Source organism: Protopterus annectens, chromosome 4.part0 (genome assembly GCF_019279795.1).
Source record: "Protopterus annectens isolate FY-2018-M chromosome 4.part0, PAN1.0, whole genome shotgun sequence".
Taxonomy (NCBI): Eukaryota; Metazoa; Chordata; order Ceratodontiformes; family Protopteridae; genus Protopterus; species Protopterus annectens.
In genome coordinates, this window is record NC_056733.1 from 587,534,798 (window position 1) to 587,549,120 (window position 14,323).

The following is a 14,323-nucleotide window of genomic DNA, read 5'->3' on the forward strand; positions in this document are numbered from 1 at the left end:
CATGGGTTGATGTTAATCCAGGAGAGGTTAAAGTCAGGCTCTTTACACCCAAAAACTGAGAAGAGGATCTGGGTGCAGCTGTTGGCCAGCTGCAAAATGATAAAATGCTTTTTCTTTCAAGCTATTTGGACTAGATTAAGTTGCTGGACTGTCTTTTTCCAAACTAATGTCAGAGACCAAGGAAGTACTGAAGAATCAAAGTTATTTGCTAAAAAGTGGAATAATGGAAAAGTCAATCAGCCCCTGCATTTACAATGTCAAGAACAGCTTTCAGGTATGATGTTTAAAGATATTATCGGATAATTAAGGAATATCTCTACTGAGTTTTACAGGAAAGTTAAAGCATAAAGTGGAAGATGGAAAGTTATTGTGGTGCCATCAGCCTTTCTTTATCCTGTTAAAAAATGCTCTTTGCTGCCATGTGATAGATGGGGGAGGGGCAGAGGATGTAATCAAGGCCCTTCAATAATGGGTTTGCTGTCCTCTTCATGGAGGAATGGACTGTAGCTGCTGTCAAAGTTATAACTGCTTAAACGTTATGGATCCTATTAAAAGGAATATCAAGGAAAATGAAGGCAAATGAACATAGTATTTTAATGCACAGTGCACATCAGAATGACAACATCCATGGAGGAGCAGACATCACTGTCTACTACCACATCATCTACATTCACTTATTGTACTATTATGCAAGAAGCCCAGAATTTCTGGACAGAAAGAGATTAAGAGAGAAATTAGAGGAAAGAAAAATACTGTCAAAAGCTTGAAATTCAAATTTGTGTTCATTAATGCAACAAATTCATGAAAAAAAGGTTATGTACTCACCATAATGTTCCATGTTTGTAGTCCACCTCACCCATCATACTTACTTATGGGTTCGGAGCCGATCCTCGGCTCCGACTCGGCCGATTATAAAGCTTGAAGTCTCTAAGGTGGCTCGTGGCAAGGTAGGTATCCCATAATGCACTATTAAGAATCCCCAGATCTTATTTGCTGCGGTCTATAAAAGTGATAGGAGGTATTTCCACAAGGAAAAACAAAGATGAAAGGTCTCCAACCCTAAGGAAGATAGACTCAATCTTGTCTCCAGATCCTCCAAGGATACATGGATGGGGGTAGGTGGGTGGGTTCAGAAGAATGAAGGGCGAGATGGACTACAAACATGGAATGTTATGGTGAGTACATAACTTGTTTATGTTCTGTAGTCCTATCTCGCCTTCATTTGTACATATGGGACAGCATTCCTAGCACCTTTTTCTTGGGTGGCTCACGGGAATATACTCCTAAGAACCGTGGAACCAAAGGAGGCTCTACCCCTGGAGGCCAAGTCCAATTTGTAATGAGTAATAACGGTATGAGGGGTGGCCCAAGTTGCTGCTGCACATATACTGTTCATTGGAATGTTGGCTTGAAAAGTGGCAGATGTGGCTATAGATCTGGTGGAATGAGCTTTAATTTTAAATTGGAGTTCTTTGCCATTAGAAGAGTAAATGAAAGATATGCAATTTGAAACCCAGTTTGATAACATTATCTTGGAGATTGGCATTCCTTTCCTCGTCTCCGAAAAAGATACAAATAATTGGGCTGATCTTCTAAACTCTTTGGTTCTATGTAGATAGAACCTTAACTGTCTGTGTACATCAAGTTGATGAAACTTATATTCTGCTTTGTTTGAATAATTTGGAAAAAAAGACTGGCAGTTCAATAGTTTGATTGATATTAGATTGAGAACAAATTTTAGGGACAAAGGACAGATTAGTGTGAAGGGAAACTGTCTCTATGAAATATCAAGTAAGGCGGTTTGAATGAGAGTGCTTGTAGCTCTAACACTCTTCTGGCAGACGTAATGGGTACCAAAAAAATGGTCTTCCATGAAAGGAACTTTAAATCACAAGCATGTGAAGGTTCAAAAGGCGGTGAGGTAAGTTTTGAAAGAACAAAATTTAGATCCCAGGGAGACATAGGTTCTTGAAAAGGAGGTCTTCGTAAGGCAGTGCCTTCCAAAAATGATCTACACAAACTGTGAGCCATAAGATTAGGTTCATGTTGTCCCAAATGAAAACTGGAGAGAGGTGCTAGCTGAACATTGATTGTAGCAGCAGCTGATCCCTGATAAAAAAGTTTGGTTAGAAATTCTAACACTAAGGGAATGGAGGCTTTGTATGGATCTACAATTTTAACTTGTGCCCAGAGAAAATCTTTTCCATTTGCTAGCATACAATTTTCTCATAGAAGGTTTATGAGAAGACATTAGGATATGTGCAACTGCAGGGGAGAAATCATGAAGCCTGACTAGGGATGGAATTGGAGCAGCCACGCTGTCAAGGAGAGGGTGTGCAGACAGGGATGGGACGTGCCTGACATATGTGTCAGAAGGTCTGGTACTGGGTCCAGAGTCCATGGATCGTCCAGAAGGTGAGGCCCGAGAAAGGGGAACCAAATCTGATGAGGCAAGTAAGGAGTGATGAGAATCATTCTGCTTCCCAAGGTCTTTGCTTTCTGGATCACTTCTGATATTAGCGGAAAGAGAGGAAAGGCATAAAGAAGTCCTGAGGGCCAATTGTGAACAAGTGCGCCTCTTGGTGTCTCCCCCGGGGGGGGGGGTAAGGGTGAAGTAGCTGCTGCATTTGGTGTTTATTGGGGTGGCAAACAGATCGCAGCAAGGCTGTCCCCATTTGCGGAAAATCTGTTCCGCGACTTTCTGATTCAGAAACCACTCATGAGGCATCAAGATTGCCCTGCCGAGCTTGTTGGCCATCACACTGGTTCTCCCCGGCATATGCGTTGCAACTAGAAAACGTTGGGAAGATATCGCCCACCGCCAAACATGCACAGCCTCTCAACATAGGGTGTAGGATCTGGTTCCCCTTGTTTGTTTATACACCATACCACTGACATATTGTCTGACTGGATTGCTATTGTCCCTAGAGGAAGAATGTCGTGAAGTGCTTGCAACGCTAGTAGCACTGCTCTCATCTCTAGAACATTGATATGCAAGTCAGCCTCATGTTCTTGCCATGTGCCTTGGACTGTCCTTCCTAGATAATGCCCCCCCACCCTATCTGGGAGGCATCCGTGGTCACAGTAGCAACGGGTTGGTGAGGAATGAATGGTCCCCCTATCGTTAGTTGATTGGACTGGATCCACCAAAGAAGTTCCTTCTTGCAAGATTCTGTTATTAAAATGGGATGGGACAGAGGCAGTTGCGGAGGAGACCACTGGGGAAAAAAAGGAGTAGCCATTGTAGAATTCTCATATGTAGTCTGGCTAATGATACTAGAGTTATAGTAGAGGCCATGGTTCCTAGAAGTTTGGCACTGTCTTCGCCTTGACCCTGTGTTGAGGAAGCAGGCTCTATATTTGTTGTCTTAGATTTTGTACCCTGTTTGAAGGAAGGCGAGTCATCATTGCAACTGCGTCTATTTCTGCGCCTATAAAGGTCACATATTGAGAGGGCAACAAGGCAGACTTTTCCCAATTTATAGTAATGCCTAGCTGAGTGCAGACTCGGATGGTTGATTCCCTGGCTTGTAGAAGTAGGTGCCTGGTGGTTGCAGTCAGGAGCCAGTCATCCAGGGATGAAAACACTTGGAATCCAAGATGTCTCAAGTGAGCCGTTACTACCGCCATGCATTTGGTGAACACCCTGGGGGCTGTGGTGAGACTAAAGGGCAGAGCACGAAACTGGTAATGACTGGCTCCCAGCCGGAAGCATAAATGATTCATTGATGCTCTGTACATTTTTATGTGGTAGTACGCATCTTGGAGGTCTATGGAGCACATCCAATTGTCTTTCCCTAACAGAGGGAGTATAGACTGTAGTGTTACCATTCGGAACTTGGACTTCTTCACTGATTAGTTTAATTTGCTGAGATCAAAGATGGGCCTACAGTCCCCTGTTCGTTTTGACACTAAAAAGAATCTGGAGTAAGTTCCGAATCCTATCTGGTCTGCGGGGTCGGTTTGGATGACTTTCTTTTGAAGCAACTTTTGGACTTCTATAGTTGCTTGATCCCTGAGATTGGGTGGAACATCTGGGATTTTCTTTGTTAGATGAGGTGGAAAAGAGAAGGGTATGGAGTATCCTCTGGAAATGATTCTTTGTACCCACTTGTCTTGTGTGATGTCGTGCCAGACTTGTGGTTACAAATATAAGCGACCCCCGACTGGCTCCAGAGAAGCGCAGCCGGGCAGCACTTCAGGAGTGCTGATAGGGACATCCACAAAAGGAATCGCGGCCACCTTGGTTTTGCGCCCCCCCCCCTGCCTCTAGGGCAATGTCTACCATTATTTCCTCCTCCTCTACCTCTGGAGAAGCAATCACCTTGTGCGTCTGGGAAAAATCTCTGAGATTTCTTGAACCACATTTTTCCACCTCTCTGACGTTTAGGGTATGGTCTAGAAGGGACGGAAAACATACTCCCACGGCAGAGAGAGTTTTCCCTTCCTGCTCGCATCTGGTATGTTTTTTACCTTTTTCCCATATCTGTCCATCATTCGAGACTCCTTGTTCAGTGGGTGAACAGATTAGGAAGTTTCTGCTAGTTCCTTCTTTGTGGCTTCTGTCACCACCATGGCATCTACAGGCACACCTTTGGTCAAAAACTCTTTCTCTTTAGTTCCTTAGTTTGACCTTCTGGGGACTGGTTCCATGGCATCAGGAGTTTCCAATACCTTTTGACTCACCAAATCTAATAGCTCATTAAAAGGTGGAGACACCCAAGAGGCTGAAGGTTGAGACCTGAAAGCCTTCAGGTACACTGACTCCTCATCAGAAGGGGTGACGGTGGGCCAGCCGCCTCTCTGTTTCAGGATCTCTAGGATATCTAAGAAGGAGATATCAGAGGACGACCTAGGGGACCCTTCTGACTCTTCAAGGTCAGCGTCAGAGGTGATGGACTCATCACGGGAGTCTACATGCTTTCTCTTGCAAGTTCTCTTCCGAGGAGGCTCCTCAGAAGGGTATTCTGGGAAGGTCTCGGAAGACTGGGGGCCACCCACCCAAGGGGGGCTCCTGAGGCTGCAGGTCTCTGCTGTCAAGAGAGAGAGAGACGGTGCTGAGACAGAGGTCAGAGCTTGAGGGGGAAGAGCATCAGTAACCTCGTGTGGAGCTGAACACCTAGACAACACGCTCATCATCTTGAAGGCAGATCTCTCTGGCTCTGAGGACACCACCAGTTCCGAAGAAGTGGAAGTAGCCCTCAGCCCCAGAGCAATCAGCTCAGAGACAGATGTAGGATCCGAGCTCAGCCGAGCCAACACACCGAGAGGTAAGCTCGGAACGGAAGAAGTTCGGGTCCAAGTGTCCCCATCGGGGCCGACTGGTGAGCTTCGGCTCCTAGACAACAGGGAAGGCACAGAAGGTGTCGGAGTGGAACTCGGCTCCGAGACAGACAGTTGGGGGTACTGTAACCGACGGTTCCATAACAAATGGCACTAACAACTCTGGCTCCGAAAGACCGACATGGCTCGGAGGAGGAACAGAAGCAGGTAATATGGCCTTAGATGGCTCTGGAATCGATTGGGTCGAAGCCGGCAACAAATCTGCTAGCGCCGACGACTTCAAAAGTCTAAGCACCACTTTCTCGACATCCTCCTCAGAAAGACTCCTGGAGGATCTGGAAGACAAGGTAGGGAATTGAGATCTCTGCAAAATAGGAGATCTGAGTGTCTGGGATACAGGTAATAAATCTCTTGACCGGCTCTGAGGTATGGATTCAGTTATCGGCTTCAAAAAACTCAGGACTGAAACTGGAGTGTCTGTGTCAAGAACCTCGACTGGCTCCGAAGACAGAGGAGCTGAAGAGGTAGAAGGCTTGTCAATTTTGGCAATTTTCTCTGGAGGTCCTGATTTAACAGTCGGTGTAAGAGACTGTCTTTTCGCCGACTTGACCTTCTCTTTTTTAGAAGAGGGAGACCTGGAATGAGAAGACGAAGAACTGGCTAAATCCTCCTCAAAGGAAGGTTTAAGGAAACCTTTCAAGATGAGCTTGTTCTTTCTTTCCTGGAGAACTCGGGAACTAAAAGAGTGGTAAAAGGTACATGTCTCCTGAAGATGTATGGCTCCCAAGCAATACACACAAATACTATGCCCGTCAGTCAGGGACATTTGTTGTGAACATTTAAGACATTTCTTAAAACCTTTAGACTCCTTGGACATACTGTCACAACAACAATCAGAATAAGCGTAAAAGATAATAGGAAGAGAGGACAAGGTCCTATAACTTAAACGGGCCTAGCTCTGCTCAAGAAAAAACACACACGGAACAAAGATAACACAGGACTAGGTCCTCTAACTTAAATGGGCCTAGCCCTGCTGAGGAAAAAACACACTAGAGAGAAGGCAATAGAGGACTAGGTCTTCTAACTTAAATGGGCCTAGCCCTAAACAGAGGAGTAGGCGGAATAGAGACAAACAAGCAACAGACAAAGGCTAGAATAGGTCCTAACTAAAAAGCGGACCTACGCCTAAGAAAACATTTTGCAATAACTAACACACAGAAATGAAGGGATACCACTAAGGAAAAGGCCTGCGGAAGCGACGGCCAACAATTTGCAACAATTTACAATAAATTCAAAAAACACACTAACTAAATTACTACTAGATAACTATTAAGCTATTAATACTAAATTACTATTATAGTCAAAAACGATCATTATAGAAATCTGAATAAGCAAAAAATTCCAACTTAGCCACGGCCAAGAAAGAGAGCACTTCTGAACTCATAGATGCGGCAAACGAGATCTGGGATTCTTACTAGTGCATTATGGGATATCTACCTTGCCACGAGCCAACTTAGAGACTTCGAGCTTTATAATCGGCAGAGTCGGAGCCAAGGACTGGCTCCAAACCCATATGTAAGAACGAAGGAGAGATAGGACTACAGAACATACATTATTTAGACCAAGAAACCTTGGGCCGTTTGGAAAAAAAAGTGACTGAGGAATTGAGAAAATATAAAGAATAAAAATCTAAAGATTTTTGAAAGGTACAAATAAGAAATATGGACATCGGAAAGAAAGATCGATCTGATATGGTGCAATATTCACGCAAAGGAGAAAGCCAAATTAATCAACACAAAAAAGAAGCACCAATAATATTTAAAGGGAAATAGAGGCAAAGGCATCCAGATGTGTAAGATTTTACATTACAAAAATAAGAAAACAAAGGGGGGAAAGTAGAAGAGAGAATTAGTAATGGAGAAGTTACAGAAATAGAAACTAAAGTTGTGGATTACCTGCAAAGTGAAGGATTTAGTGTAGAAAATCCAACTCTGATGGCATCACAGTACGAAAGGACAATGAGTCCCCAAATTAAGGAGAAACCAGTGGAGGAGGAAGCATCTGATCAGTTGCCATATGAAGATACTTTGGAGCCTTCAGTAGGAAACAAGTACAAAAGTTCGGCTTGAGTTGCACAGCAAGGGAAGGAGCAGGAAGCTGCGGCACTGACAAAGTCTTTGATGGCCGTGAAAGGTTAGTGAGTTCTCACATGAAACAGCAATGGATAATACAGGATGAAGCTGAAAAGAATATGGCACAGGAAGATGTTATGGAACTTTCTTTAGAATGTCTGCAGGAAAAACAGAACAAAGAATGTGTTCTTAGTAAAGAAGAAAATGATCTAAGGCAATAGTTGCTTGATTTAATACAGATGTATAGACATATTAAGATTAATGAAACACATATATAACAGAAACTCAATAAGACTGAAAATGTTAAAAATTTGATAAGACAAATTAACACAGTAATCAAGACTGTTCAAAAAAACTCATGCGATATAACATAAGTAAATAAGACATATTATTGTGCAGCTAAATTAATAATAGATAAAGTCTTACCACAAAAACACAGGTTAGTAAGGGAAAGAAAGGAGAGAAATCAAATGCCATCATGGAAATACCGGACAGGGAAAACTATACAGCAATTACGACAAGAAGTGCCGCTGTTAGAAGAGTACAGAAGAAGAAACAGATCAACAAAAACACTCAGAAATATAGAAGTGATAAAAGTAATATGCATTATCAAAACAGACCAGGATCTATTGTACACTGTTGCAAGTAATAAACTAAAGACATTAGCACAGGCAGAAAAACTTGGAAGATATGCAAATAAATATAAAGGAAATGTACAAAATAAATTACTGATGACCCAAAAATGTTTTATAGAGCATTGGGAAACAAAGTAAATGGAATAGAAACATCACCCAAAAAAAGGAATAGGCACCTTTTGGAGCAATATCTATGAAGATCCTTTGGAACACAACAAAGATGCTGAATGGATAGAAGTAAAAGAAAGAATAAGAAGTTCAAACTTAGAGGATATGAAATGGGATGAAGTAATAGCCAGAGAAATTGAAACAAAATTAAGAAAAGCTCCTAAATGGAAAACCCCAGGCCCAGATGCAGTATCTGACTTCTGGCTAAACGTGTTAACATCTTTGCAGGAAGATTTAGCCATGAGTAAGAACTATTTATATGGGTACCCCAGCCAACCTGGTTAACAACAGGAAAAATGATACTCCTCCTTAAGAGGGAACCTACAAGATATCCTAAAAGCTATAGACCAATAATTTGACTTCAGACTATGTACAAAACTATACACTGGAACTGATGCCAACAGAGTTTACAGCCATTTAGAAGGAAACTCAATCATGGCAATAGAAAAAAAAAGAAAGTTGTATGGATCAAAGGATCATTTGTTGTTAAATAAAGTCATAATGGAGAATTGCAAAAAAGGGAAGAATCTAACCATGGCATGGACAGACTACAAAAAAAAATTTGACAACATCCCGCATTCATGGATAAAACAGTACTTACAAATGTACAAGTTATACCCTACATTGACTGATTACATTACAGTGACCATGAAACAGTGGCAAACCACTTTGCAGCTAAGCCATGATAAAGGACAAATTATTATCCGAGAAATAAAAATTCAAAGGGGGCTATTCTAGGGTGACATCGTCACTGCTGCTCTTTTGTCTTGCCCTTAACCCACTACGCTGTTTACGTAACAGATTAGCTCATGGCTATAATTTGGCTCCCAGAAAACAAAAAAATGTAAAGACTTCTCATCTTCTTTTCATGGATGATTTAAACTGTATAGTTCATCAGTTGAGCAACTGAAAGCACAACTGCAAGTGGTCAAAACTTTTAAATATGATACAAGAATGTCATTTAATCTTGATAAATGTGCAAAACCAACCTTTAAAATAGGAAAGCTGCCAGTACCAAGAAAATAGTCTAGGACAGGAGTGTGATATAAAAGAATTTAAGCAGGAGGGAGTGTACAAGTATTTGGGAACTGATGAAGGATCAACAATAAAACATGAACAAATGCGAATAAAACTTAGTAAAGAATATTTTTAGAAGACTAAAATTAATACTTAAAACAGCACTAACATCTAGAAACAACATCCAAGCCATAAACCAATTTGTGCTTCTTGTTTTAACTTGGCATTAGATCAGTTAGACAGGAAAACAAGAAAAATGTTTCATGCTTATTATATGATTTATAAAAAATAAGTGCATACTAAGATTATATATTCCCAATATGAAGAATGTATGGGCTTCCTTCAAACTGATTACATATATAGAGCTGCAATAGTAGGACTGCATAAATATCTGATGACCTCACAAGATCCAAACATAGTGAAAGTTTTAAAACACGAGGAAAACAAATATAGGAAGACTTCCATGCTTAGTTTAGTGGAAGCATATCAGTGTCAAGCGGGAATGGAATTCAAACTAGAAGTAGCTAAAAATCAGGAAAAGGCAAATATGCCAAAAAAACAAAAGAAAGAAGACAAGGAGAAGGCTCAGATGAGAAGGCAAGAAATGTGGAAAATACATAAACACAGTTGCAAGTACAGAAACCTCCTGGAACAACCTCATGTCGAATGGGATCCAACACAGGAATGGTTAAGAAGAGGTGAATTTAAATCATTGGCGGTCCAAGATAGTGGACTACATACACGCTGGTTTATAAAGTTCATTGAATATGTCTGAGAAACAGACAAATGCAGGTTTTGTAAAACAGAATTGGAAACAATCACACATCTTGTTGCTGGGTGTGACACTAAAGGCATAAGGCATGTATACTGAAAGGCATAATAATGGAGCAAGATTGTTGCATTGGGAATTGTGCAAACATTATGATATTGAAGTAGCTGAGATGCACTGGAAACATGATCCACAAAGTATTATGGAAAACAAAGTTTATATCACATGGGATCACTCATTACCAACAGTTCAAAAAATAGATGCCAGAAAACCAGATACAGTTGTCCACGAAAAGAAGTCAAAAGTAGCATTGATCACTGAAATTATTACATCCAGTGATTACTGTGTCTTGCGTACAAAGAGACACAAAGTCATAAAATACCAGGATTTGCAGGCAGAAACAAGGGCAATGTGAAAGGAGGATACCCAGACAGTTCCAATAGTAGTAGGAGCGATGCGTCTTATAAAAAATAATTTATAATCATACTTAGATATGTTACCAATACATGTAACTCAGTATGAATTGCAGGAGTCATTTCTAGGCACACTGCAGATGCTGCAAAGAGCACTTTTGGCTAACATCAATGATTGAAATAATGCTAATTTCATGAACTTTAATTATACTTTGACTTAAGAATGGGGTCCATTCCCATCATGATTAGAAACCAAAAAGACCTGGAGAAATGATACGGGGAATCAGTCTAATGATCAGACACTTCCTTTCTTAGTAGATTCATAATTTCCAAGGTAAAAATCTGCAAAATAATAATATCACATAAACAATTGCAGAACATGCTGTGTGATAGATATCACACCTTGCTACTTGCTAAGAAATGATCTTGCAATGAGGAGTAACACATTTAAAACAAGGGAACAATCTTGCACTGTACATAATTGTATAAATAAAAATAACTGAATACGATGCCCATGAGCAAAATCAAATAAAAATTTAGCACAAAATATTTCTATATTTAATCCAAGATCAACATTTCATTATAAGTGTTTAGAATCAATGGTCTGGGGTGTGACTCTAAGCAAGTCACTTAACTAGACAGTGCTCATAGACAACTGGGAAATTGGGCTAGTCTCCTCAATGGTCTCCTGAACCAAATGTCTACTAATTACCTATGAACCTGAAGCTGTTAACAGGTTAAGACTAATAATCCCTTATACCTACTCAAACACAATAACAAAAAATAAGTTATTGCCACTACCATTGTTGTCTACCTTCAGTGACCAGAGACCACATCTACATGGATATCCTTTCCACAGCCTGGAAATACTAGGAACCAACAATCTATCATCACTAGCAGTTACAGAAGTAGCAGTTTATACAAACATTATCTATGCTACTTTATTTAGTGTCAAGCCCTGTGCAACAAAGTACAAATCGGACTATGCTTTAACATCTGGAACTTACTTTCTCTGGAGAAATAAATACTCAGATAACCTAAGGATTATTGTGGTATACATCAAACAAAATAAAAAAGGACAGGGTTACTACCACCACTTTTATACATGAGCATGCTGCTAACAATGTTCCCAATTACATATCTGAAAATGAAGCAGTTCCCTTTGCCAATGTACTTTCTAAATTCAATAAATAATTACATACTCTGCCGGTTAAAATATATGGCTAATAATCCAACACATTTCAATTCAAAAAATTTAAAATAAAAATAAAAGCAAATGTTAATTTTCTCTTACCTTTTCGCCGTTTCTTCCTTTCAGTGACTGGTCCCCAGAGGACATAGATACCTGCAGCCAGTGCAGCAGCAATTCCACCAATAACTCCCCAGTTTTTCATCATTTTATGCCTAAAACATTAACGAGTATAGTTTTAGTTTCATACCGTTATTAAACTAAGTAACAATAATATAACATGCACTTATTTTAAGAGTAAAAAGAAGTTTAAGTACTTACCATAATACTAGATTTGTGTGAAAAGATTCATATGCAGTAACCTGCAGGGCTGATACGGCCTCACTACTACTCAGCATAAAAAATTTTCCTGGCTGCTAACTCCACCCCATCCTACACTCTTATCACTCCATATTGCTCCTCTATAGTTTCTGGACAAAGTGCAAACTGTTCACAGAGTAAAACAGTAAAAGAAAATTAAAAAAAACACAGCACAGGCAGGGGCAGTTACTGTGGCTGAACCTCTTCTATCAGATTTATCATTATGGCGAGTACCCATAACTTTCATATCTGATATCAAAAATATCCAACCCCAGTGACTTGTAGGACTGAGTTGTTAGCTAACTCTCCCTGGGGAGTGAGTGATTGACTTTTTTTTTTTCAATTCAGTTTGTTAACCGAGTGAATGAACTTGTCCAATGACCGTTTTCAGTCATTACAATAGACAAACAAAATGGCAGTGTTCAACATTAATTACAGCAGTAATAAAGCTTAGCACATCTGTAATAAAGAATATAACATCAGAAAAAACATTAACAACTGCGCAATATCATGTTTTCCATTTGTCTGTATGACTTCTGGGTGCAGATCATCTGAGGACAGCATATGATGAACACAACCCTGTCAGAGGGTTGATCAGCCTTGGTGAGTAATGAAACTTGAGAAATTAAGATGTCAGTCTGACAGCATGGAGGTCTGTATGATCATTCCCTGAAGGCTGCATGACAATTGTTTGACGGGGAGTCAGCCAGAGAGGGGTTCAAAGCATGAAGATTTTAATAAAGAAAAATCACAACTTTGTCAGCCAAATGGAGCACTTAAGATTGCTTTGTCTTTGGATAATGTTTATCTTCAGAAGAAATGAGGAGGAGATATAAAGAAGATCCTGAAGCTACAGCAGTGCCAAAACATCTCAACTCTGACCACTTATAGGAAGGACGAGGGAGAAATAATGATGAAAAAGAACTAGTTGGAGATGCAAGCAGAGAAGAAGGCCAGAGGACTATGATCTACAGAATGGTTTACCTTATTTGTGGAAAGTTTTTCTGGCAAGAGAGGGGTTAAGAGACCACTCACATAAGGCATGACAATGCAATAACTCAGATAAGTTCATAGATAAATAATGGGCTAGCTGCCCTTGTAGGCTATTTTAAGCCTAGCCAATTTCCCTTTTAAATGAGAGAATCAAACCCCATACCTTCCGTTTATGGGATACACACCTTAAACGTTATGCCAAGCAAAAGCATTCTTTGGGAATGAAGTGATAAGAATATTAACTACACAGCTTGCTTCCACAGAATGTGAACGAAGGAAAAAATGCAGTCTGAATGGACCATTGTGAACCTGCACATCTTCCCTACACAAAACGGCAAATTAAATCCTCCCTTTTATGTAATACACAAAAATGCTGCCATGTTGTCTAACTTAACGGGCAGATCTCCAAAAAGTAGGAATTTGTGTAAACCTTGTAACACAAGAAAACATTCATCTTCAGAACAGTAATATGTAAAACTGGGATTCTCTCTTGTGTTATTCACATTTCAAAGTGCCCTCTTCTTCAAGGAAGACATCTACTACAACAGGTTTGAAGGAAAGTTACGAAATCATTCTACAAGTGATCTGTAAGGTCTAGAATACTTGATAGGAGCAGAAATATGAGACCACACAGGACTACTAAAAACAAACAAAGTGACATGGCATGTGGGAATATGAAAAGTGAGGCAGCCATGAGACCTCAGGACTCAGAAACATGTTTTCATACAAGAAGCCTGAGATGACAAGAGATGTCCTGGCAAAATAATGTCATAGAGCCTTTCCAGAAGGAAAAATGTCAACAATTCTTGGCATCTAGGCAAAAATTTACAAAAGTTAACACCTGATGCACTAGAAGTTGAACTTTGAAAAGTTCACAGCCAGTTCTAAGTGAAGCCGACTAAGCAAAGATGCCCTTTGCTAGATAAGTCTCTTTCTGAGTTGAAAAGCCAAGAACCAATAATCTAACTGAGGAAAAACTGACGCCTTGGAGTCTGATGTGAGCTGTAATTATGGAAATTCACTTCATATGTCCTATGGTCTGAGGTAAGTCCAACTGGAAACATCCAAAACTACTAACAACTGGCTACTCAGCAAAACTGAATGAATACTCAAGACCATTTGAAATTCTGATATGGAAAAAATATCCAAAAAGACTTAAAGAACATATCCACTTTCCTCTTAAGCATGGGAGTACGCAGTGAAGAGTGACTATGAAAAGAGAACTCTGAGTGGGACAGCTACCACAGACTAAGATGTGGACAGGAATAGCATGTGTTAGCCATGGGCTAAAGCCTCACTAGTCATTACTTTGGGTATCCTGCACCACACTAGTCACGAAGGGAGAATCTCCTCCCTTCTGAACG

The 14,323-nt window shown here is 40.3% G+C and overlaps 1 protein-coding gene across 2 annotated transcripts in view; it reads right to left on the reverse strand.

Annotated features, from left to right (window-relative positions):
- The window catches only part of USP30 (ubiquitin specific peptidase 30), an 811,144-nt gene that overhangs the window by 723,129 nt on the left and 73,692 nt on the right, over nt 1–14,323 (reverse strand). For both annotated transcript variants that reach the window (XM_044068521.1, XM_044068522.1), the window contains exon 2: nt 11,712–11,821. In XM_044068521.1, coding sequence (XP_043924456.1) covers nt 11,712–11,821 — 110 coding nt within the window. The remainder of the gene's footprint in view (nt 1–11,711; nt 11,822–14,323) is intronic.